The sequence below is a fragment of the Salvelinus sp. IW2-2015 genome, linkage group LG4q.1:29 (assembly GCF_002910315.2).
Source record: "Salvelinus sp. IW2-2015 linkage group LG4q.1:29, ASM291031v2, whole genome shotgun sequence".
Taxonomy (NCBI): domain Eukaryota; kingdom Metazoa; phylum Chordata; class Actinopteri; order Salmoniformes; family Salmonidae; genus Salvelinus; species Salvelinus sp. IW2-2015.
In genome coordinates this window covers 15898796-15923173 of record NC_036842.1, presented here as the reverse complement: position 1 = coordinate 15923173, position 24378 = coordinate 15898796, and the positions used below count along the sequence as shown (strand labels likewise).

General features: G+C 44.7%; 1 protein-coding gene across 8 annotated transcripts in view; it reads left to right on the top strand.

Moving 5' to 3' along the window:
• Window positions 1–24378, top strand: part of LOC111961547 (guanine nucleotide exchange factor VAV2-like) — a 228801-nt gene that overhangs the window by 189956 nt on the left and 14467 nt on the right. For all 8 annotated transcript variants that reach the window (XM_070441947.1, XM_070441944.1, XM_070441941.1 and 5 more), the window contains exons 6-10: window positions 577–675; window positions 1689–1757; window positions 1868–1968; window positions 21142–21241; window positions 24098–24193. In XM_070441947.1, the coding sequence (XP_070298048.1) occupies window positions 577–675; window positions 1689–1757; window positions 1868–1968; window positions 21142–21241; window positions 24098–24193 (465 nt within the window). The remainder of the gene's footprint in view (window positions 1–576; window positions 676–1688; window positions 1758–1867; window positions 1969–21141; window positions 21242–24097; window positions 24194–24378) is intronic.

Here is a 24378-nt window from a genome sequence, read left to right as displayed (position 1 = left end):
AATGTATGGATGGCCAGGGTCACGCTCTAACACTCAGACATTATTTACAAAAGATACATTTCTGTTTAGTGAGTCTGCCACACTATAGGCAGTAGGGATGACCATGTGTTCTCTTGATAAGTGTGTGAATTTCTAAATTTTCCTCTCTTGCTAAGCATTCAAAATGTAACAAGTACTTTGGGTTGTCAGGGAAAATTTATGGAGTAAAGAGTACAATATTTTCTTTTGGAATGTAGTGAAGTAAAAGTTGTCAAAAATATAAAAAGTAAAGTACAGATACCCCCAAAAACTACTTACGTATTTTTTACTTAAGTACTTTACATCACTGGTTATTTCATAGTTTTGATGTCTACAATGTAGAAAATAGTACAAATAAGCAGCGTGTACAGTATTTATACAGTACAGTTTTATAACATACATCAAGCCATATGATTGGTAATAATGACCTTGCATGTCTAAATAACATGTTTGACACCCATCATTTGACAATCAGACACATGAACAGCCTTGTCAGGGACGTGTAATGACATAATGACATCACAGCATCACTTTTCCTGTCGTTAATTACCTCCACAGAAAATGGGCATGACAGAAGACGACAAGAGAAACTGCTGCTTAGTGGAGATCCAGGAGACTGAGGCCAAGTACTACAAGACGCTGGAGGACATTGAGAAGGTGGGTGAGGGACTTAGCTACGGAAAAGTGTATGTGTGTGTGTGTACTTACGTTTATGTACGTACATGTATCTACGTATGTGTGTGTGTGCAGTGGGTGGCTGGCTGACAGTGTTGAATGTAGCTCGCTGCTAGGGTAGGTGTGTTTTGTCACGTCTCCTGTGTCAGGCCTCAGGCAGGGAGCGGTGTGGAAATGTCAGCTATTGGCAGGTTCATTGGAGAGGACAAATGTCTGTGGAGCAGATCGATAGGCTTATTATTGGCACAGTCCCATGGGAAGAGACTGATCTCCAGGGCTCTATGTGTAAACAGACACACACACACACACACACACACAGACACACACGCACACACAATTCACCTAGGGTTGTAAATGATGTCAGCGGTAAAACAGCAGCTTCTCCATGATGAAAAATAGATTATTCTCAATTTGATGGACAGTTAGACATGATCCACTCCACTGGATCCATTAGACTAAGGGTGTGTTTGTGTTTGCTGAGCCAGACAAACATGCAATTAAACCAGAATCACCTTCTTATAATCAGAGGAGTCGTTTGGGCTTGATTGAGTTGAGGTTAATAAAGCCATCATATCTTCATTACATTTTAATGAATCTATTTGTTATCATTAAGATTATGTAATGTGACAAGCATACAATAACATTACTCAAACAACAGGGAAGGTTTGTGCCAGTGAACATAATCAGTGGTTGGTACTCACAGCACGTCATGGGCACTTCAAACAAATGGGTACACGTGTATACAAGATAATGATTAAGCTACTAACACCGAGCAGCAACACATTATAGTGAAACCTATTTTATGATCGATTTTCCTGGGTGCCCCCAGCACATGCTATTGGATTGAACTGCTTTTTAATATACAACTTAACACTGCTACCGATTTGTTTACAACGTCAACAGGTTCAGTCAATGATGTTTGTACTTTAGGCCTACTGTATATTGCCATGCAAGTTCTTTTAACTTCTCAATTGTACTGTTTTGCTATTCTACAGAATTATATGATCCCTTTGAAGCAAGTTCTCAGTCCACCAGACATGGAGTCCATCTTTGTAAATCTCGAGGTGAGTGCTGATGAGTGTAATCGTAGTGTCAGTGTGGAGCTGATGGAGGTGATGGAGATGACGTGTTAGTGTGACCCATGCTGACTATGGTTGTGCTGTACCCCATACAGGATGTGATTAAAGTCCACTTTGCTCTGCTGAGGGCCATCGACCTCAACATGGTGAGCGGAGGCAACGGTCTGGGGAAGATCTTCGTAGACTTCAAGGAAAGGTTAGTGACCTCGGGAGCTGTGTGTATGTGTGCGTGCATGTTTGAGATAGTATTCCGTGTATGGCCCTGTGTGCATGCAGTTGGATTTAGATGCAGGATTTCAGGATAACGCAGAGGATAGATGGGATTATTAAAGATGACGCCGGAGGGTAGGGCTGCCGTCTTATCGGCTCTTAACCAACCATACTACTTTGTTAGTTTTTTCGTGTTCGTGACTTGTTTTGTACATTATGCTGCTGCTACCGTCTCTTATGACCGAAAATAGTTTCTGAACATCACAACTGGGATTACTCACCTCAAACTAGATGAGGAGTTCTTCTTCAATGAGTCGGACGCCAGGGATATATACTACGGACACCCGACCAAGCCCAGATCCCCGTGATTCGCTGGAAAAGGAAACGTAGGTTTTGCAGAAAGAGATCAGGATGCCTTGTGAGGATCAGGCGACAAGTGGATAATCTGCCCTCCGTTCTGCTAGCTAACGTTCAATCGCTGGAAAATAAATGGGACGAACTGAAAGCACGTATATCCTACCAACGGGACATTAAAAACGGTAATATCTTGTGTTTCACCGAGTCGTGACTGAACGACGACATTAGGAACATACAGCTGGCGGGTTATGCACTCTATCGGCAGGACAGAACAGCAGCCTCTGGTAAGAAACGGGGCGAAGGCCTATGCATATTTGTAAACAATAGCTGGTGCACGATATTTAAGAAAGTCTCAGGGTTTGCTCGCCTGAGGTAGAGTATCTCATGATAAGCTTTAGACCACACTATCTAGAGAGTTTTCATCTGTATTTTTCGTAGCTGTCTACATACCACCACAGACCGAGGCTGGCACTAAAACCACACTCAATGAGCTGTATTCCGCTATAAGCAAACAGGGAAACGCTCATCCAGAGGTGGCGCTCCTAGTGGCCGGGGACTTTAATGCAGAGAAACTTAAATCAGTTTTACCTCATTTCTATCAGCATGGTAGATGTGCAACCAAAGGGAAAACAATTCTAGATCACCTTTACTCCACACACAGAAACACGTACAAAGCTCTCCCTCAACCCTCCATTTGGCAAATGTGACCATAACTCTATCCTCCTGATTCCTGCTTACAAGCAAAAATTAACCAGTGACTCTTTCTATAAAAAAGTGGTCAGATGAAGCAGATGCTAAACTACAGGACTGTTTTGCTAGCATAAACTCGAATATGTTCTGGGGTTCTTCCGATGGCTTTGAGGAGTACACCACATCAGTCACTGGCTTTATCAATAAGTGCGTCGAGGACGTTGTCCCCACAGTGACTGTACGTACATACCCCAACCAGAAGCCATGGATTACAGGCAACATACTCACTGAGCTAAAGGGTTGAGCTGCCGCTTTCAAGGAGCGGGACTCTAACTCGGAAGCTTATAAGAAATCCTGCTATGCCTTCCGACGAACCATCAAACAGGCAAAGCATCAATATAGGACTAAGATCGAATCGTACTAAACTGCTCCGACGCTCGTCGGATGTGGCAGGGCTTGCAAACTATTACAGACTACGAAGGGAAGCACAGCAGAAAGCTGCCCAGTGACACAAGCCTACCAGACGAGCTAAATATCTTATATACTCACTTCGAGGCAAGTAACACTGAAACATGCATGAGAGCATCAGCTGTTCCGGAAGACGGTGTGATCACGCTCTCCGCAGCCGATGTGAGTAAGACCTTTAAACAGGTCAACATTAAGAAGGCTTCTGGGGCAGACGGATTACCAGGACGTGTACTCAGAACATGCGCTGACCAACTGGCAAGTATCTTCACTGACATTTTCAACCTCTCCCTGTCTTTAAAACCAACATGTTTCAAGCAGACCACCATAGTCCCTGTGCTCAAGAACACTAAGGTAACCTGCCTAAATGACTACCGACCCGTAGGACTCATGTCTGTAGCCATGAAATGCTTTGAAAGGCTGGTCATGGCTCATATCAACAACAATTTTTATTTTTTATTTTACCCCCCTTTTCGTGGTATCCAATTGTTAGTAATTACTATCTTGTCTCATCGCTACAACTCCCGTACGGGCTCGGGAGAGACGAAGGTCGAAAGCCATGCGTCCTCCGAAACACCCAACCAAGCCGCACTGCTTCTTAACACCGCGCGCCTCCAACCCGGAAGCCAGCCGCACCAATGTGTAGGAGGAAACACCGTGCACCTAGCTACCTTGGTTAGCGCGCACTGCGCCCGGCCCGCCACAGGAGTCGCTGGTGCGCGCTGAGACAAGGATATCCCTACCGGCCAAACCCTCCCTAACCCGGACGACGCTAGGCCAATTGTGCGTCGCCCCACGGACCTCCCGGGCGCGGCCGGCTGCGACAGAGCCTGGGCGCGAACCCAGAGTCTCTGGTGGCACAGCTAGCACTGCGATGCAGTGCCCTAGACCACTGCACCACCCGGGAGGCCCCATATCAACAACATTATCCCAGAAACCCTAGACCCACACCAATTTGCATACTGCACCAACATATCCACAGATGATGCAATCTACATTGCACCTTTCCCACCTGGACAGAAGGAACACCTATGTGAGAATGCTATTCATTGACTACAGCTCAGCGTTCAACACCATAGTGCCATCAAAGCTCATCACTAAGCTAAGGACCCTGGAACTAAACACCTCCCTCTGAAACTGGATCCTGGACTTCATGACGGGCCGCCACCAGGTGGTAAGGGTAGGTAACAACACATCCGCCATGCTGATCCTCAACACGTGCTCAGTCCCCTCCTGTACTCCCTGTTCACTCATGACTGCACGGCCAGGCACGACTCCAACACCATAATTAAGTTTGCTGATGACACAACGGCGGTAGGCCTGATCACCGACAATGATGAGACCTGACCGTGTGGTGCAAGGACAACAACCTCTCCCTCAACATGATCAAGACAAAGGAGATGATTGTGGCATACAGGAAAGGAGAACCGAGCACTCCCCCATTCTCATCAACGCGGCTGTAGTGGAGCAAGTTGAGAGCTTCAAGTTCCTTGGTGTCCACATCACCAACAAACTAACATGGTCCGAGCACACCAAGACAGTTGTGAAGAGGGCACGACAAAACCTATTCCCCCTCAGGAGACTGAAAAGATTTGGCATGGGTTCTCAGATCCTCAAAAGGTTTTACAGCTGCACCATCGAGAGCATCCTGACGGGTTGCATCACTGCCTGGTATGGCAACTGCTCGGCCTCCGACCGGAAGGCACTACAGAGGGTAGTGCGTACGGCCCAGTACATCACCGGGGCCAAGCTTCCTGCCATCCAGGACCTCTATACCAGGCGGTGTCAGAGGGAGGCCCTAAAAATTGTCAAAGACTCCAGCCACCCTAGTCATAAATTGTTCTCTCTGCTACCCTATGGCAAGCGGTACCGGAGCACCAAGTCTAGGTCCAAGAGGCTTCTAAACAACTTCTACCCCCAAGCCATAAGACTCCTGAACAGCTAATCAAATGGCTAACCAGACTTTCGCCCCCCCCCCCCCCCCCCCCACGCTGCTGCTACTCACTGTTATTATCTATGCATAGCCATTTTAATAACTCTACCTACATGTACATAATTACCCTTACATCGACACCGGTGCCCCCGCACATTGACTCTGTACCGGTACACCCTGTATATAGCCTAGCTATTGATATTTTACTGCTGCTCTTTAATTATTTGTTATTCTTATCTTTGACTTTTTTAGGGATTTTCTTAGAAGTGCATTGTTGGTTGGGCTTGTAAGTAAGCATTTCACTGTAAGGTCACACCTGTTGTATTCGGCGCATGTGACAAATAAAATTTGATTTGATAGTGTTAACAGAATGGATCAATTAAAACTCATATAAGCAAAGAGCTGACTGGGTCTGTAACACTGTTATAATGATAATAAACAATTCTAGTTCAGAGAGCACGCTCTAAATGTTCTGCAATCTGTGTAGGCTGTTGAAATGGATTCCTGTAATCTACTAGGGATTCATGAAAACACATTAGTGTATAGAAGAGAAGGCGGTCAGAGCTGTTGAACACCCAGCTGCAGTACAGTATTGTGGGTGATGATTTGCATGCGTTTGGGTGGTTATGTGCTTCCCGCTGTGCTGTGCTACTTTACTCTTTAGGTAATGGTAATGATAGGCCTGGTCTGGTAATGACAGGATACAGCCACGACAGCCCTCCAGGAATGTTAGTCCTGATTCAGCCTCATTTTAGGATTCACATGGAGCTGGAGCCAAACTCGTAAAATATATTTGTGTGTGAGTGATTGCATGCTTGTGTTAATCTGTGGATGAGCATGTTTGTGTTTACACTGGATGGTGATCTGATTATAGTACATAACCGGTAAGGGGGGGGGGGGGGGGTGTATGCTTGGCGTCCTATCTCCCCATTCCAAACAGACTGCATCTGCGCTACATAGTTTGTTTGTCAGATTGTGTAGGTAATTGGCTCGTTGCAGGGCTGCTTGGGGGACCTGGAGAGCTGCATCACACCACACAGAGCTAGCGTGACGACACTCTCTATCCCAATCTCTCCCTCACCTCCTCCCCTAACACAAAGTCCCCCCTCTGATTGAGCTGTCCTTATATCTCTTCAACTCTCTCTCTCGCTAGGCTAAAGCTCTTACTGTACCATAGACTTTAATACACCTACTGCACAACTACACTACAACCAGAGCGAAGCAAGGGCTTTTAGGTCACTGCACATCTCCTAGTTATGGCCCGTGGCCTAATCATGTGCCACCACATGGTCTGCCAGCTGATGCTACTACAACTCAGGCTTTAACATTACTATGATGGGTAGGATTAGAGTTGTGACTTGTAGAATGTTGAACTTCCCTGCACTGCAATACGCTAAAAAGCTATTTCCTCCCACCTTCCCATCATCAGAGCATTGAAAGATGTCAACGACAGGGAATGTTAATATTTACCTTCTGTGACATTCTGCTGAATGCGGAACAGGAGGGTGTTTTGGGCAAAGCTGCCTTTGGTATTCAGGAGATGATTGACAGACAATCTCCCGTTGTTTCATTATGGGTGGCTCTTTAACCAGTAACAGAGCCCAGTGACTAGGGGATTTGGCACCACTCAGATGGATCCATTCTCATCAAAGCCCCTCGTCGATTGGTTCTGAGGACCCGGCTTCGTTTAATTAATGTTGTTATCTCCGCTTGTAAGTCCCATTGACCTTTGCAACAATACACCAGCTTTTTCGTCTCTTTGAAAAATGAATGAAAAGCTTCTCATGTTGTCATTGCTGTGTCCAGTGAATGCCATGCTGAAAATGTCAGTGTGGCTAATGGCACCTTCTCTAAAACGTGTTAAGACTTGATGACAGTTTTGAATGTACTTTAGAGGAAATCCCTATCATGATAAATTGACTGAATTATCACGATAACAATACATTGAACAATACGCTTAACATTATTGTGCACCCCTGTTATTTTTTAAACTATTATACTACTCATTTAAATGTTGTAGGTGTCCATCGTCCCATCAACAATCAACCAACCATATTATTATTTTCAAACTTCACATTTCTCTAGTAGAACCCTATAGGTTATTTGTTGTAATGAACGATATCACCAAGATAAGTGGTCGGTTTGGTTGGTGTTGATCATTTTCGTTTTTATCGTTCCAGCTCAAGGAAGGCAGCCTACTTTTTTATAAGAGGCTCCCCTGCTGGTTCACCATACATTACATAGGAGGGCTTGCCACTTTCCCAAACCCCAAACTCATTTCCAGAGTAATCCGCACCCCTGATAACCCTGTAATATGTACTTAGAGACCAGCAGAGAGCTGTTGTACCAGAGGGCTCCCACTGTGTTCCCTTCCATTTGCTGTGTGCTGAATGTGTTCAGTGAAGGTGAGGGGTCCCAATGCCACGTGTCAGACAATATTACCTCTCTCTGCAGCCTGTCACTTCTGCTTTGCTAGGAGATTTCCTCTCTGGCCTGATGCTCCAGCCAGATGCGGATGCAGACTCGCTACAGAGGTGGGGGTGAAGGCCAGGGGAACAGTTACTCCAAATTGTGTTTCCTCTGAAATAACATGGATGGCAGCGTTCCCATAAAGAGAGAGCTGGTGTAGCGGCAGCAGGGGTGATAACACTGTCCGGAAGTGAGAGAGGAATTTAAAGAGAACGTTTACATGTCACTGATGGAAAGTGTCCCTCCCTTCCACAGAAGAGCTCAGTCTTAAGCGACTGTGGAGTTTAGGGGTTGTTTCCCCCACATGCTTTTTTTTACGTCCATCTTCCGACTTTACTCCCGACTGGCTTTCCCTCTAAATAGCTCTCACTCTCTCTCTCCCTTTCTCTTGCACCCTCTCTAGTTCAATCGAGTACAGGCTTAACTGAATGAACAAAAAGATGGAATGCAATATGACATTTTATTAAATAGTTTGGGGAATGGCCACGTCTCTGAGGGAAGATCCTTGGCGCCAGATGTTAATGACCACCTTGCTACTTGGTTTGCTGCTGGTAGGCTGGAGAATATAACCATTATTCGAGATAGAACTGATTGCAAGGACTGACTTAACATATCAAGTTATTGCAGAAGACATTTTGTTTATGACGAGATAAAATACAAATGAAATGAAAATGCCTAGAGGACTGAAAGTTAAAGGCCTAGGTCTACTGAGTTCATAAAGCATGGTTGAAGTATTTGTTTTTTTTTATCACTGAAGACTCAATTGATAAAATGACTGTGAAATGGCAAAGCACTACTTGTGAAGGAAGAATGCTACAATTATGCATGTAAGCCAACTTTATAATGTAAAATATGAATGAATATGCTTACAGACTATAGGAAACATGTTGTCTCTGATTATTATAAATCAAATCAAATCAAACTTGATTTGTCACATGCGCCGAATACAAGTGTAGACCTTATCGTGAAATGCTTACTTACATGACCTTAACTCTTTTTTTAACTGCACAGTTGGTTAACAATATGTTTACCAAATATTTACCAAATAAAACTATAAAAAAGAACACAATCAAATTAAAATAATGAGGCTATATACAGGGGGTACTGGTACCGAGTCACTGTGCGGGGGTACAGGTTCGTTGAGGTAATTTGTACATGTAGGTAGGGGTGAAGTGACTATGCATAGCTAATAACAGCGTAGAAGCTGTTAAGGAGATTTTTGGTCCTAGACTTGACGCTCTGGTACCGTTTGCCATGTGGTACTGTAGCAGAGAAAACAGTCTATGACTTGGGTGACTGGAGTCTCTGACAATTTTAGGGGCTTTCCTCTGACACCGCCTATTATATAGGTCCTGGATGGCAGGAAGCTTGGCCCCAGTGATGTACTGGGCCTACCCTCTGTTGCGCCTTACGGTTAGATGCCGAGCAGTTGCCATACCAGGCGGTGATGCAACTGGTCAGGATGCTCTCGATGGTGCAGCTGTAGAACCTTTTGAGGATCTGGGGACCCATGCCAAATATTTTCAGTTTCCTGAGGGGAAATGTTTTTGTTGTGCCCTCTTCACGATTGTCTTGGTGTGTTTGGACCATGATAGTTTGTTGGTGATGTGGACACCAAGGAACTTGAAACTCTCGACCCGCTCAACTACAGCCCCGTCGATGTTAATGGGGGCCTATTCGGCCCTCTTTTTCCTACGATACCAATCCATGATTGCTGGTAATGGAGTGTCGGTGTGGCCGTTTGACAAGCTGCTTTTGGGTTCACCTTAGTTCCAGTCCGCTCCTATGCAATCATATAGCTGTAAACAGCAGCAACCAGCCTGTGTAGACCAGTACACGGGAGTTCTCACAGCCAGGCAGGGCACGACCATGAAAGACACACCAGTGTTATATGGAGTTCCATACATTTTAATATAATGATTCGAGAGAAGAGAGTGATAGTGAGGGAGTGAAAACAGTTCAACACGTTAAGGGGAAAGGGTAAGCCTGCGGGCTATACACCTGAAACCAAACAGAAACCTTAGACTGCAAACGTGTGCTAGATCAATATGACATGACAAAAATATACATAGACCTATGATGAGTGAAGTAATTCATTGAACTGGGAAGCCTACTCCACGTCTATCCTGTACATATGACACTGACATTTGATTGATTTGTGCAGGCACGATAGCCACTACAATGAAAGCTATATTATAATAATGATGTATATTCATTGCTTGCAGAACTTAAGAATTAAGTGACAATGAGTAGGCGGCAGGCCTAACGATGAGTATCGTCAGATAAATATAGAATAGTCATGAATTATACTTGTAACCCACTACCAGTAGCATATGTGCCCGTGTCCCTGCAGACAATAGCCATATTTGGAAATAACTCTGTGCGCTCCCTGCAGAAAAAACTTTATGACACAAGACAACATATTGTTTAACAAATGGTTGAGTGTACCCCATGAATAGCCTTGGGAGTATGCATACAAGGAGCATTTACGATAAACTAGATCTGATAGCTGAAATGGAATGATATTATGTATCAACATGGGATGACGGCTAAACACGGCAGCAAATCTTAATTTATGTAATTTATCAAGCTCTCTTCTCCTGGGGGGAAACATTAAGCACAACACATTGTGGCAAATGCTCAATGCTAGCACAAACTCTGCGATGGAAAGGATACGCTGTAGCCTCTTATCTGAGGTTTTAAAGATATACAGGGTCGTTGGTTGTGGCAGCAAGAGCGGCCCGGGTGGAGGTAGCCGCGGTGAACGCTGCAGCAGAGACAGAGACAGCCCAGAGACAGCCATCTTAGAGTTTTCCCCCTTGCTGGCAAAGCCAATTTCTGGAACTTTTTCCTCCCTTTGGGAGAAACGACCTCTTCGACCCCGTCGTCTGGGAGTTGCAGAGATGAGTCAAGCACATTAATATTAGACAGTTGGAGGAGCTCATGGCTGGACAGGCCTGGGCTCATGACTCACAGAATTTGAGCGTCTGAAAATGGTCCCACTTGCGTGAGGGAATTGCATTTTTGTGCCCAGTTTATAGTCTACAAGGTAAATAGGTGAATGGCGTTCCGCACATGGCCAATAGGAAAGAGTAGAAGAAACGAAACGCTGTGCTGATACGTTTTTATTCATTACCACTATGCCCATAGATTTGGAAACAAAGTGAATTATGTTATGGTTGAAGTTAAACGAGCCTTCAGACCAGTCTTCCTGAATGAACTTCTGTAAACTACATGAAATCAAATCAAATTTGATGAAATTGTATTTGTCATGTGCTGAATACAACAGGTGTAGACCTTACTGTGAAATGCTTACTTAACTAACCAACAATGACGTTTTAAGAAAATAGAGTTTTTAAAATATTTACTAAATAAATTAAAGTAAGAAAAAAATGAACACAGTAAACAAACAATAACAAGGCTATATACACGGGGTACCGGTACAGAGTCAATGTGCGGGGTACAGGTTGTTCGAGCATTTTGCTCCGGTACCGCTTGCCATGCGGTAGCAGAGAGAACAGTCTATGACTTGGGTGACTGGAGTCTTTGATATGGGCTAGAACACGTCTTGACAGGCACGCCGCTACCCCGAGCCACGTGAATCAGGACTTTTTTCGATTCACTTCAACACCTTTTCCACATGACATGTCATGCTCCTCAAGGGCCTAGCAGAAGCCGTCGTATAGGCAGAGTGCTGCTTTAGCATCCTAGAGGGGGTCTTGTTCCATGCTGTCGACTGTCTCTAATATAGAATCCTAACATTTTATTTTTTATTTATTTATTTAACCTTTATTTAACCAGGTAGGCAAATTGAGAACACGTTCTCATTTACAATTGCGACCTGGCCAAGATAAAGCAAAGCAGTTCGACACATACAACAACACATAGTTACACATGGAGTAAAACAAACATATAGTCAATAATACAGTGAAAAAAAATAAAAAAAATAAGTCTATATACAATGTGAGCAAGTTAGGTGAGATAAGGGAGGTGAAGGCAAACAAATATATGTATAAATAAATAAAAATATAAAAGGCCATGGAGGCGAAGTGAGTACAACACAGCAAGTAAAATAAAAAAAAAACTAAAAAAACAATGGAATGGTTGGTTTGCAGTGGAAGAGAGTGCAAAGTCGAGACAGAAATAATGGGGTGCAAAGGAGCAAAATAAATTAATAAATACAGTAGGTAAAGAGGTAGTTGTTTGGGCTAAATTGTAGATGGGTTATGTACAGGTGCAGTAATCTATGAGCTGCTCTGACAGCTGGTGCTTAAAGCTAGTGAGGGAGATAGGTGCTTCCAGTTTCAGAGATTTTTGTAGTTCGTTCCAGTCATTGGCAGCAGAGAACTGGAAGGAGAGGCGTCCAAAGGAAGAATTGGTTTTGGGGGTGACTAGAGAGATATACCTGCTGGAGCGCGTGCTACAGGTAGGTGCTGCTATGGTGACCAGCGAGCTGAGATAAGGGGGACTTTACCTAGAGGGTCTTGTAGATGACCTGGAACCAGTGGGTTTGGCGACGGTATGAAGCGAGGGCCAGCCAACGAGAGTGTACAGGTCGCAGTGGTGGGTAGTATATATGGGGCTTTGGTGACAAAACGGATGGCACTGTGATAGACTGCATCCAATTTATTGAGTAGGTTTTGAGGCTATTTTGTAAATGACATCACCGAAGTCAAGGATTGGTAGGATGGTCAGTTTTACAAGGGTATGTTTGGCAGCATGAGTAAGGATGCTTTGTTGCGGAATAGGAAGCCATTCTAGATTTGACTTTGGATTGGAGATGTTGATGTGAGTCTGGAAGGAGAGTTTACAGTCTAACCAGAACCCTAGGTATTTGTAGTGTCCACAATTCTAAGTCAGAGCCGTCCAAAGTAGTGATGTGTGGACAGGCGGCAGGAGCAGGCAGCGATCGGTTGAAGAGCATGCATTTGGTTTTACTTGTATTTAAGAGCAGTTGGAGCCACGGAAGGAGAGTTGTATGGCATTGAAGCTCGCCTGGAGGGGTTGTTAACACAGTGTCAAAGAAGGGCCAGAAGTATACAAAATAGTGTCGTCTGCGTAGAGTGGATCAGAGAATCACCAGCAGCAAGAGCGACATCATTGATGTAAACAGAGAAAGAGTCGGTCCAAGAAATTGAACCCTGTGGCACCCATAGAGACTGCCAGAGGCCCGGACAACAGACCCCCCGATTTGACACACTGAACTCGATCAGAGAAGTAGTTGGTGAACCAGGCGAGGCAATCATTAGAGAAACAAGGCTGTCGAGTCTGCCAATGAGGATGTGGTGATTGACAGAGTCAAAGGCCTTGCCCAGGTCAATGAATACGGCTGCACAGTATTGTTTCTATCGATGCGGGTTACGATATCGTTTATGACCTTGAGCGTGGCTGAGGTGCACCATGGACAGCTCTGAAACCAGATTGCATTGCGGAGAAGGTGTGGTGGAATTCGAAATGGTCGGTAATCTGTTTGTGTTGACTTGGCTTTTCGAAGACCTTAGAAAGGCAGGGTAGGATGATATAGGTCTGTAGCATTAGGGTCAAGGGTGTCCCCCCTTTGAAGAGGGGATAACCGCAGCTGCTTCCAATCTTTGGGATTCAGACGACACGAAAGAGAGTTGAAGAGGTAGTAATAGGGGTGGCAACAATTTCAGCAGATAGTTTTAGAAAGAAAGGGTCCAGATTATCTAGCCCGCTGATTTGTAAGGGTCCAGATTTTGCAGCTCATTTAGAACATCAGCTGACTGTATTTGGGAGAAAGAGAAATGGGGAAGGCTTGGGCGAGTAGCAGAGGGGAGGGCAGTGCGTTGTCCGGGGTAGGGGTAGCCAGGTGGAAAGCATGGCCAGCCGTAGAAAAATGCTTATTGAAATTCTCAATTATAGTGGATTTTGTCGGTGGTGACAGTGTTCCTATCTTCAGAGCGTTGGAAGCTGGGTGGAGGTGTTCTTATTCTCCATGGACTTTACGGTGTCCAGAACTTTTTTGAATTTGTGTTGCAGGAAGCAAATTTCTGCTTGAAAAAGCTAGCCTTGGCTGTTCTAACTGCTTGTGTATATTGGTTTCTGGCTTCCCTGAAAAGTTGCATATCACGGGGCTGTTCGATGCTAATGCAAGACGCCATAGATGTTTTTTCTGTTGGTTAAGGGCAGTCAGGTCAGGAGAGAACCAAGGCTATATCTGTTCCTGGTCTAAATTTCTTGAATGGGGCATGCTTATTCAAGATGGTGGAGGAAGGCATTTTAAAAAAATGACCAGGCATCCTCTACTGACGGATGAGATCAATATCCTTCCAGGATACCCCGGCCAGGTCGATTAGAAAGGCCTGCTTGCTGAAGTGTTTCAGGGAGCGTTTGACAGTGATGATGGAGGTCGTTTGACCGCTGACCCATTACGATGTGCAGGCAATGAGGCAGTGATCGCTGAGATCTTGGTTGAAAACAGCGAGAGGTTTGTTTTGTGAGGGCTATAGTTTTGTTTAGTTAGTTTTGTTAGGTGTTTATGATGATTTGGTATGTATGGGTTCCGTGGTTCGTTTTGTATCGATTCCCCTTTCCGGCGTACGAGTGGGTGGCGTTACCGCGAGACCTAAATTGACCCATGCCAAACACCATGTAGGTGCTTCATTATTTATATTGTTGAGGTTAGGGCAAAGACTCGAGCTTAGATTGTAGGGTGGCTCCAGCGGGTGTCTGAAGCCATGTTCCAAATATAATACGGTACGCCATCTAGTCTGATGAACGCACTGCCATCATGTAAAGATCAGAAATATGGTTGAGTGGAAAAAATGACTTCACAGCTAGGTCTACACACTACTATGTCCAGAATGCACATGCTGGGCGCAGAGGAGTTGTCTATCCGTATTATAACTGAATCAGGAGGTCACGCATCGGTGAAGTCAAGAATTCATGGTTATATTCATTTTTCTCCTGAGAAGTTCCGCTCACTCTATTAATATAAAAATCACAGTCAGCCAGGCCGATGTTTCTATCACCAAGAGTTTCGCGAGCGATGACCACTAGGACCCTTGAGTACGTTGGCATCGTTATGGCGAATGACGCTGTCAGGAAGTCTTTTTGCAGTGATATTGGCACGACACCGCCCCGCTTTTGGCCGTTCTCACCTTCGGGCTTGTTCGGCTGGAAAGAGGCCTGGTGCTAAATTGGGGGATGATTAAAATGTTCCTGAATATACGTTTTGGACGCTGGGTGCTTTTCTAATGCATCCATGTGACCACTACTATCGGATTAATCTTAATAGACCCACTTCATGAATTTAAGACCCAAAGGAACAATATAGCCGGCGTTTGTGGCCTCATATCAAGTGGTAGGCTCTGCCCAACTATGCAGCATTGAACAAACATAAACTTAGGGAGTGGAGGCCTTCCCTAAGGTTAATACTTTATGCTATGAAGCGCAGAGGGATTAGCGGTTTTAAGCAGAGTCATATTAAGCAGGAGCAGAGGACTGGGGATTATAAGGAGATAGACGTCGCAGGTCCCATCTGGCATCAGTCGGGACGTAACATAGTCAGCCGCCTGGAGGTAATACACCGACGTAAAACCACTCCTAACCACAAGCTCCAACCGACGCGTGAAAGCACTAGAGGGGAGGAGTAAGGATAATACCCGAAGGATAAAGGTCCTAACCAACAGCAATATGTAGATATTGGGCGTTCTTAGAACGTTGCAAAGTTTTTACTGGCCCATGCTACACAGATGCGCACCAAAGGAAGGTTTCTTTGCGAACGCGCGCGACAACCGTCAAATAGTCTAGTTCACAGAGGCCATAGGCGATCGAGCATCCCTTCGCATATTTCTTCAGCTACTTCACCCAAGATAACAAAGGTGCGTATTGGGTTGAAGGTCTACCGAGTGTGCACAAATACAGTGACACCAATTCGGGTACAAGACGCCGGCTAGGAGATTATTGGACGTGGGAGTGAACCCATGTTTATGATGATTAAAAATATTCTGCTGAAAATTGTTGTGTCTACCCAGATAATATACAATATCACTTTTTCGAGACACCTCTCTATCTCAGGTTCGAGTCTGAAATCGACATAAAAACGTTCGTGCAACGGAGTTGGAGGAAACAGACACTTGTTAAATAGCTGCATGGGTCACGATGCATACTCGATAGGAGTAGGGAAGGGCGCCCTTGACGACTGCAAAGGCTGCAGGAAAATTCTACATCAGTGAAATAAGCGCATATTATAATTAACACTCAAACCAGAACATGCTGCCTTAATCAAAAGTGTGTCACATTACGATGGAAAGCATCCAAATAATTACTTTATAAGGAACCAATTGAGAGGCAATGCTATTATTACGAATCCCAACCAACATTCGCACTTCTCCGCGAATAGTCACATAAGGGTCCATCAGTGTGGAGTTATCGAAGAAGCTGGTTCCAAGTGTGGGTTCCGTGTCCTCAGGCCGATATCGCTCAGACGAGCAGGATCACAGCTGGCCTGGGTCATGATAGTGTTCTATCGGGTACAGCATAGGAGTGGGGATGGTCTTGTTTGTGAGTATACCCCTCTCGTGCGAGTTGGTCCGTACGGGTAGGGTTTTGGTGTCCTTCATTGAAGTTGGGGTGTCCCGAGTGTTACCTGGCGCTTGAGTGGTTCCTCGTCGTGGATTAGGAAATGGCGCCATCGCTAAGTTCTAAACAAATTGGCAAAAATAGTTCATATGCTGTCACTCGTATCGATTCAGTGCTGAGTGGAAAAATGAGGGATTACAAATAGAATTGTACAACTGAGTATGCCCTCTGGCATTAATTAAATAGATGGGAGATACGCTTACTGGTTTGCAATTATTCTAGAACTCATACTTTGTTTCACGACTCTCTCTCTGTTTACATGACTGTGCTCCTTGCCGCTGGGGATCCTCATGAGGCCGCCCAGCCCGTCACTACGCAGACAAACAGCTTATACTGATTAGCTTCGGTTCGCTATAACATGTGAGCTGCCAGCTTCGTTCTTGAGGAGAATACAACGTGTCGGTTAACAAAAACGCTAGCCTTATGCAGTGGATGAGAGCGCTTCAATTCCAATCGGGCATAACATACATCATGCCCTGCCGTGGCCTCGGCAAGCTAACGGAGCTCTAAATACAAGTCAGCAAGGCACCATAATGCACAGAATGCCTCTTCATACGCGAAGGCCGCGAGGTTGGGTTCCTCGTATGCTTTTCGCTGGGCAGCCAACAATAAGAAACTGGGTATTTTCCCCTTGGGGCGAGTCGTGTGGTAGACGGTAAAGCATATTGCCTTCAGAGCGGCCTAGCTTTTACAAAATGTATTACTCAAGGTAGTGTTTGCTTCCTGAGGGGGTAACCTGATAGTAAAACGTCCAAATCTATGTAATACATCATCCTCCCAAATACCAAAGTAATCTAGCAAAGTTTTTGGCTTCACGCTATCACGCAAAAAAAAGCAACAGCAGCGCAAGCTTTATAACGTGTAGCTGCCCAAACGTATTCCCTTGTTAATTAAGCGACGTACTCATCTATCCATCTAACCATCAAATCTCTTCAAAATCCATTTCAACCGGATTCGATGGTCAATTTCAACCAATGATCGCCTCAAACTTAACCCACCAAAATTGCGTCTATATATTAGATGCAGCACTAATGAGTTAACTGGTTAAACAAGGACTACTCGACTTAAGAATAATCATCGTAATCCTAATTGATGTCGCACCTATAGAAAAGCACTCCAAATGTATTACTTTTACTGTAGCTCTTCAAGACTTTAGGCCATGTACGGAATGATGGGAACTGGCTCCATGGCCAGTCGTCCATCGCATTACAGCCGGTCCATTGTTAATGAAGTGTTTCTCTCGTTTGGTGTTGGCTTTGTGAGGTCTTCTTTGCTTTACCTGTGTCGTCGTCCCTACACGGTTCGGTCAATTAGATTTTACCAGTCAGGTCCTGTGAGTCATCCTGCTCTTGGATCAGTATCGCTACTCCCTTTTGTAATGCACGTGGAGTTTAGGTCACTTACTCGAGTAACTGGTTTCCAGAAATTAAATGAGATAAGTGTTCACAGAATCATTACGAGTAACGTTTCACAGAATCATTACGAGTAACGTTTCACAGAATCATTACGAGTAACGTTTCACAGAATCAATACGAGTAACGTTTCACAGAATCAATATGAGTAACGTTTCACAGAATCATTACGAGTAACGTTTCACAGAATCAATATGAGTAACGTTTCACAGAATCAATTTACTTCTTGACTGAAAGAAGCCAGCATGCTACACTGTGAGAGGGAGAGAGAAGAGGAATTAAACATTACTTCAAAGGGAAAGACAGAAGGAGTGATAGAAGGAGATATAGCTGGTTCCTAGGGGAGCATAACATCACAAGTCTCCCAGTGTGATGTGTCCAGACATCAGGAGAGGAGGCTGTGCTTGTCAGTGTCTCAGGGGTTAATTATGTCTGACTCCACTGCATGTGCTTACGTGTGTGTACATGTGGCTTTGTACATGTGTGTGTGTAATCATACCCTTTGTTCCACTGGTTGTCTATGGGAGGAGAACAAAGACTTTCCTTTAGAGCTGGAGGAACACGAAAGCCTGTTATTAGAGGGGTCTGTAAGTATTAGCATTAACACTGTGACACGTCCTCTCTGCTGTGTCAGTATCAGAGCAGGCCCTGTGTCCCATGCTGAGGCCTGTCACTGAACAGGGGACAAATTGGTCTGTTAGGATGGCCCCTGTTCACCTCCTCCCTGTGTCCTTGTCTGTCAACACCACAGACTTCTGCCTGGTTTTGGAGTGTTTTTAGTGGTGGTGGAGGAGCTTCAGAAAGCGGACCCTCAGGCACACACACTACACAGGCTACATGGAACCATTCAGTGAACACTGCCTAATCCCATCCAGCTGAGCTCTTTCTCTCTCATGTAGCCTACACTTTCTCTTATTTTGTCTTTTTATTTCTCTGTTTTCTCGTGCCATCTTTTTCCCCCAATCTCTCCTGCTCTCTGTCTGTCTCTCTCTCTTTTATCTCTGTCTGCTCTTTCTGTCTGAATGTTTGTTTGTGTCATCTCACTCGCTCTTCCTTTATCCATTGTCACATATAAATATACCCTGTATATTGCCATGTTGTAATATAACCAATCGATAAGGATTCAAAACCTTGTGTCTAATCTCAGTGGGTGTCTAATCCATTGCCTCATAATCTGATCACAATATCACTTTCCCCACCAGTCGCTCCATCTTAAACATCCCGCTCCTGAAATGGCCTCGTAAAATAAGACCTTCATGTTCAATTAAGTCTGTGACACGTGTTATTAAAGCGCGTGGCTGACACCTGCCCTGTACCCTCGGTATGGTGCTGCCTGCTGCTGAATCTGACTGCCGCTGCCTGCCTGGCTCATAATTGAGCAAGGCAGCCATTCATCTTAATCAAATTCCCCTCCTTAAGGAGAGGAGTGATCTCCCTGGCTGTGGATCAGGCCCTAATCAGGTCCTTGTTAGCCCCAGACCACGTTGTCTTTGGACCAGACCCAGCCAGGGAGCTTCACAGTGGAGGTCAGTCTAGGCCAGTCATTAATGGGGTTTAGGGATGGAGAGAGCCATCCGGATAGTTGGCCACTGGAGGACTCATCCCTACCGATGGGGATCTAGTCATATTATGAATGTACAGTAGGCAGAGGTCATATAAATTGGTTAGCATCGTAATGGGGTTTGTGCAGTCTGCAGGTGTTCAGTTAGTGGGTTTGTCCATGTAAGAGGCTTAGAAAAGGAGATGAGTTTAGTTTTGAGAGCTGGGGTAGTGACTGTTATCAAAGCACTCTGTTAGTGAGAGTTGTGAAATGTTAAAAAGCTTAGTGAATTATTGTAGTAATTGAATTGAAAGAAGAAGAAACTCAACTATGTTTTAAGAGATTTTCTAAGAGAAATGTGCTTTTTCTGCCGTACTGTGCTCCTGCTCTCTTGCTGAGTTTTGGAGACGTCTCCCAGCTCTCTGGAGCAGTGCTCTCGTCTCTGTCAAGGATCTGTCAGAGACATCCTTATACTTTAGAAATGCAAACTCGGCTCTGCTGAAGATTAAGAGACTTTGCCAAAAGCGTCAGAGGGGTTTGGCACTGCCAGTCGTGACAATGCCCTACTTTGAAAAATAAGAGAGAGGAATCTGTGCCACGCGTGGTGCCATCCTCTAGTCAAGATAACTTTGAACTAGTTCCAAGATGAAGTGATCTGTGTCAGGGGCCCGTTGTGAATGTGCCCTTCATATCCTCACTGGCTCAAATTAATAGGCTCTCTGCCTGAGAACTCTTCAAAGCAATTTATTATAATCACTATCTTTCATTAGTGTACTGTGGTTATACTATGATTATGACTTATTGGGTAGAGGCGTGTATTCTTCAAAAGATTTGCCCTGGGTTTCGAGTTAATGTATTACTTATTAATACAATATATTCATATATACAGTAGTCATGTCCATATGAAATCTATTCATATGTTCATTTTACATCTGCCGCCTATGGTGGCAAATGGGTCACCCACTGAACTGTTTAATACTGTTGTAATTATGTTTAATATAAAGCTATTAGTATGGCTTACTCCTCCTTAGTGTCAAGTGCCCAATGGGTTATTGGGTAATGAACTGGTCCTAAGAGTCAACAGCATATTGCTATATGATGATCTGTGTACTTTGATATTGGGAACCCTTTGCAGGAACCCTATAATAGAATATACACTGAGTGTACAAAATATTAAGAACGCCTTCCTAATATTGAGATGCACCCCCTTTTGCCCTCAGAACAGCCTCAATTCTTAAGCGCATGGTCTACAAAGTGTCGAAATTGTTCCATAGGGATGCTGGCCCATGTTGACTCCAATGCTCTTGATACACATGGGAAATTGTTGAACGTGAAAAACCCAGCAGCGTTGCAGTTCTTGACACAAACCGGTGTGCCTGGCACCTACTACCATACCCCGTTCAAAGGCACTTAAATATTTTGTCTTGTCCATTCACGCTCTGAATGGCACACATATGCAGTCCATGTCTCAATTGTCTTAAGGCTTAACAATCCTTCTTTAACCTGTCTCCTCCCCTTCATCTACACTGATTGACGTGGATTTAACAGGTGACATCAATAAGGGATCATAGCTTTCACCTGGATTCACCTGGTCAGTCAGTCTGTCATGGAAAGAGCAGGTGTTCCTAATGTTTTGTACACTCAGTGTATGCTAGTAATAATACAGTGATGTAATGTGTCGATATACAGATTGTTGATCTACGGCCAGTACTGCAGCCACATGGAGAATGCCCAGAAGATACTGGATGAGCTCATCGCCACGCGGGAGGACGTTAAGATGAAAGTCGAGGTACAGTAACCACACACACACACATATCCCTCCCCCTCCCTTACCACCCATCTGGCATCTGCTCAACATTGGCGCAAAGTTGATTCACAACCAGCCATGGTGTTTTGAATCATGACATCTTACTATAATAGTTTGGCTTCCATCTAAAGCTACTGTACTGCAGTTGGACAAACAGCAATGGTCTGCAGTGAAAGATCTGATAAACCTGGAATCCCCAGCTAGCCCAAATCGTGGCCCACTGCTGGCCAAGCCATGCTGCTGGGTTGACCCAGCTCTAGTACTGTAGCTTACAGTGCATTCCCTTTTCCACATTTTGTTACATTACAGCCTTATTCTAAAATGGATTAAATACATGTTTTGCCATCAATCTAAAAGCTGCCGCGGTCATCCCCCTCTTCAAAGGAGGTGACACTCTAGACCCGAACGGTTATAGACCGATATCCATCCTGCCCTGCCTTTCTAAAGTCTTCAAAAGCCAAGTCAATAAACAGATCACTGACCGTTTCGAATCCCACCGTACCTTCTCCACTGTGCAATCCGGATTCCGAGCTGGTCACGGGTGCATCTCTGCCACGCTCAAGGTACTAAACGATATCATAAACGCCATCGATAAAAGACAGTACTGTGCAGCCGTCTTCATCGACCTGGCCAAGGCTTTCGACTCTGTCAATCACCGTATTCTTATTGGCAGACCTAATAGCCTTGGTTTCTCAAATGACTGCCTCGCCTGGTTCACCAACTACTTCTCAGACAGTGTTCAGTGTGTCAAATCGGAGGGCCTGTTGTCCGGACCTCTGGCAGTCTTTATGGGGGTACCACAGGGTTCAATTCTCGGGCCGACTCTTTTCTCTGTATATATCAACGATGTCACTCTTGCTGCGGGTGATTCCCTGATCCACCTCTACGCAGACGACACCATTCTGTATACATCTGGCCCTTTCTTGGAAACTGTGTTAACTAACCTCCAAACAAGCTTCAATGCCATACAACACTCCTTCCGTGGTCTCCAACTGCTCTTAAACGCTAGTAAAATCAAATGAATGTTTCTCCGTTCTCTGCCCACACCCGCCCGCCCGACTAGCATCACTACTCTGGACGGTTCTGACTTAGAATATGTGGACAACTACAAATACCTAGGTGTCTGGCTAGACTGTAAACTCTCCATCCAGACTCATATTAAACATCTCCAATCCAAAATAAAATCTAGAATCGGCTCCCTATTTCGCAACAAAGCCTCCTTCACTCACGCAGCCAAACATACCCTTGTAAAACTGACTATCCTACCGCTTCTCGACTTCGGCTCACTGGTCACGATAACAACACCCACCCGTAGCACGCGCTCTAGCAAGTATATTTCACTGGCCATCCCCAAAGCCAACACGTCCTTTGGCCGCCTTTCCTTCCAGTTCTCTGCTGCCAATGACCCGAACGAATTGCAAAAATCGCTGAAGCTGGAGACTTATATTTCCCTCACTAACTTTAAACATCAGCTATCTGATCATCTAACCGATCGCTGCAGCTGTACATAGCCCATCTGTAAATAGCCCACCCAATCTACCTACCTCATCCCCATATTGTTTTTATTTACTTTTCTGCTCTTTTGCACACCAGTATTTCTACTTGCACATCAAGTAGTTTGCCAAAAGGCATCTAAAGGACTCTCAGACTATGAGAAACAAGATTATCTGGTCTGATGAAAACAATATTTAACTTTTTGGGGTCAAGGGGTCTGAATACTTTCCGAATGCACTGTAAGTAGAAGGCAGGTCTCTAGGTCCCAGTACGGACGCCTGGAGATGTCCTAACACAGTGAAACACTCTTAACTGTGAGGAGCAGAAGTCTACAGAACAGTACTGTACAGTGTCCAACTGCCCTCTGAGGGACATGTACTTCCCGGTCAGCCCTAAACACACATATTACAGTTAATACACATATTACAGGATGTTAAAATGCCCTGGCTGGAAGCGAGCATCGGAGAGAGGACATAGAGAACTCTGTCTGTGTTAGGGACATAGTAACTTCTCTGTAGCAAACTGGACCCAAACCAAGTCAGAAGTGATGATAGAGGAAGGGTAGTTACTGATGATAGGAGAAGGCTATCTCTGTGGTGAAGGGGGATTAGGGTAGACTAGGGTGCAGGATAGGGGGAAGGCCTGAGATTGGGTCTGGGAGATGGTTAAAACCTTTGAAATTGGGTACATTGTAGTAGTTTCTTCCTGCTCATTCTAACTGTGTGTGTACGTGAGAGTGTTCTCTCTCTCTCTCTCTCTCACACACACGCACACGCGCACACACACACACACACACACACACACACACACACACACAACACACACACACACACACACACACAGCAATGTGGCTTTTAAATTGGATAAGGATCAGAGTCATCCATTCAGGTGAGAGAGAGAGACATCAGGTCTGATAATCCCAGTGAATCATTTCTTTGTGTAGAGCAGAAGACAGCATTGAGCATCTACTGGGTTACGATGGCCCCTGGTCTGCCTCAATGCATTACAATGCAGCTGTATGGCTTGTTGTTTTTCTTAATAAAAAAGGAGATTGTTATGGCTATTATTCAGACAGAGGGACGAATGTGTTCTTTATTACTCATACAGTAAAGGAATATCCATATCAGTATGAATGTCCGGATGTAGATGTTCACTAAGGGGTAAGGACAGACAGGGATTTGATACCTTTTAATAAGCTGTTGATACTGTTGTTGGAAGGCACAACTGTAGCAAAGTGGTGTAGTGATAGTTTGAAATTACACTTTTGTATCAGAATGTGTACACTTTGGCTGCTGCTGTAGTTATGAACTGTGAAATGTATGATGTTTCTTGTTGTTGTTGTAGGAGTGCACTATGAAGGTGCAAGAGGGCAAGTTCAAGCTCCAGGACCTGCTGGTAGTGCCCATGCAGCGGGTTCTCAAGTACCACCTCCTACTTAAGGTAAGGTGCATCGCAAATGTGACATGTGACTAACAGAACTTGAATAATGTGTACCTGAACAAAGGGGGGGATCAAAAGTAACAGTCAGAATATGGTGTGGCCACCAGCTGCATTAAGTACTGCAGTGCATCTCCTCCTCACTTATTGGGTATAGAAACCAGATTTGCCAGTTATTGCTGTGAGAT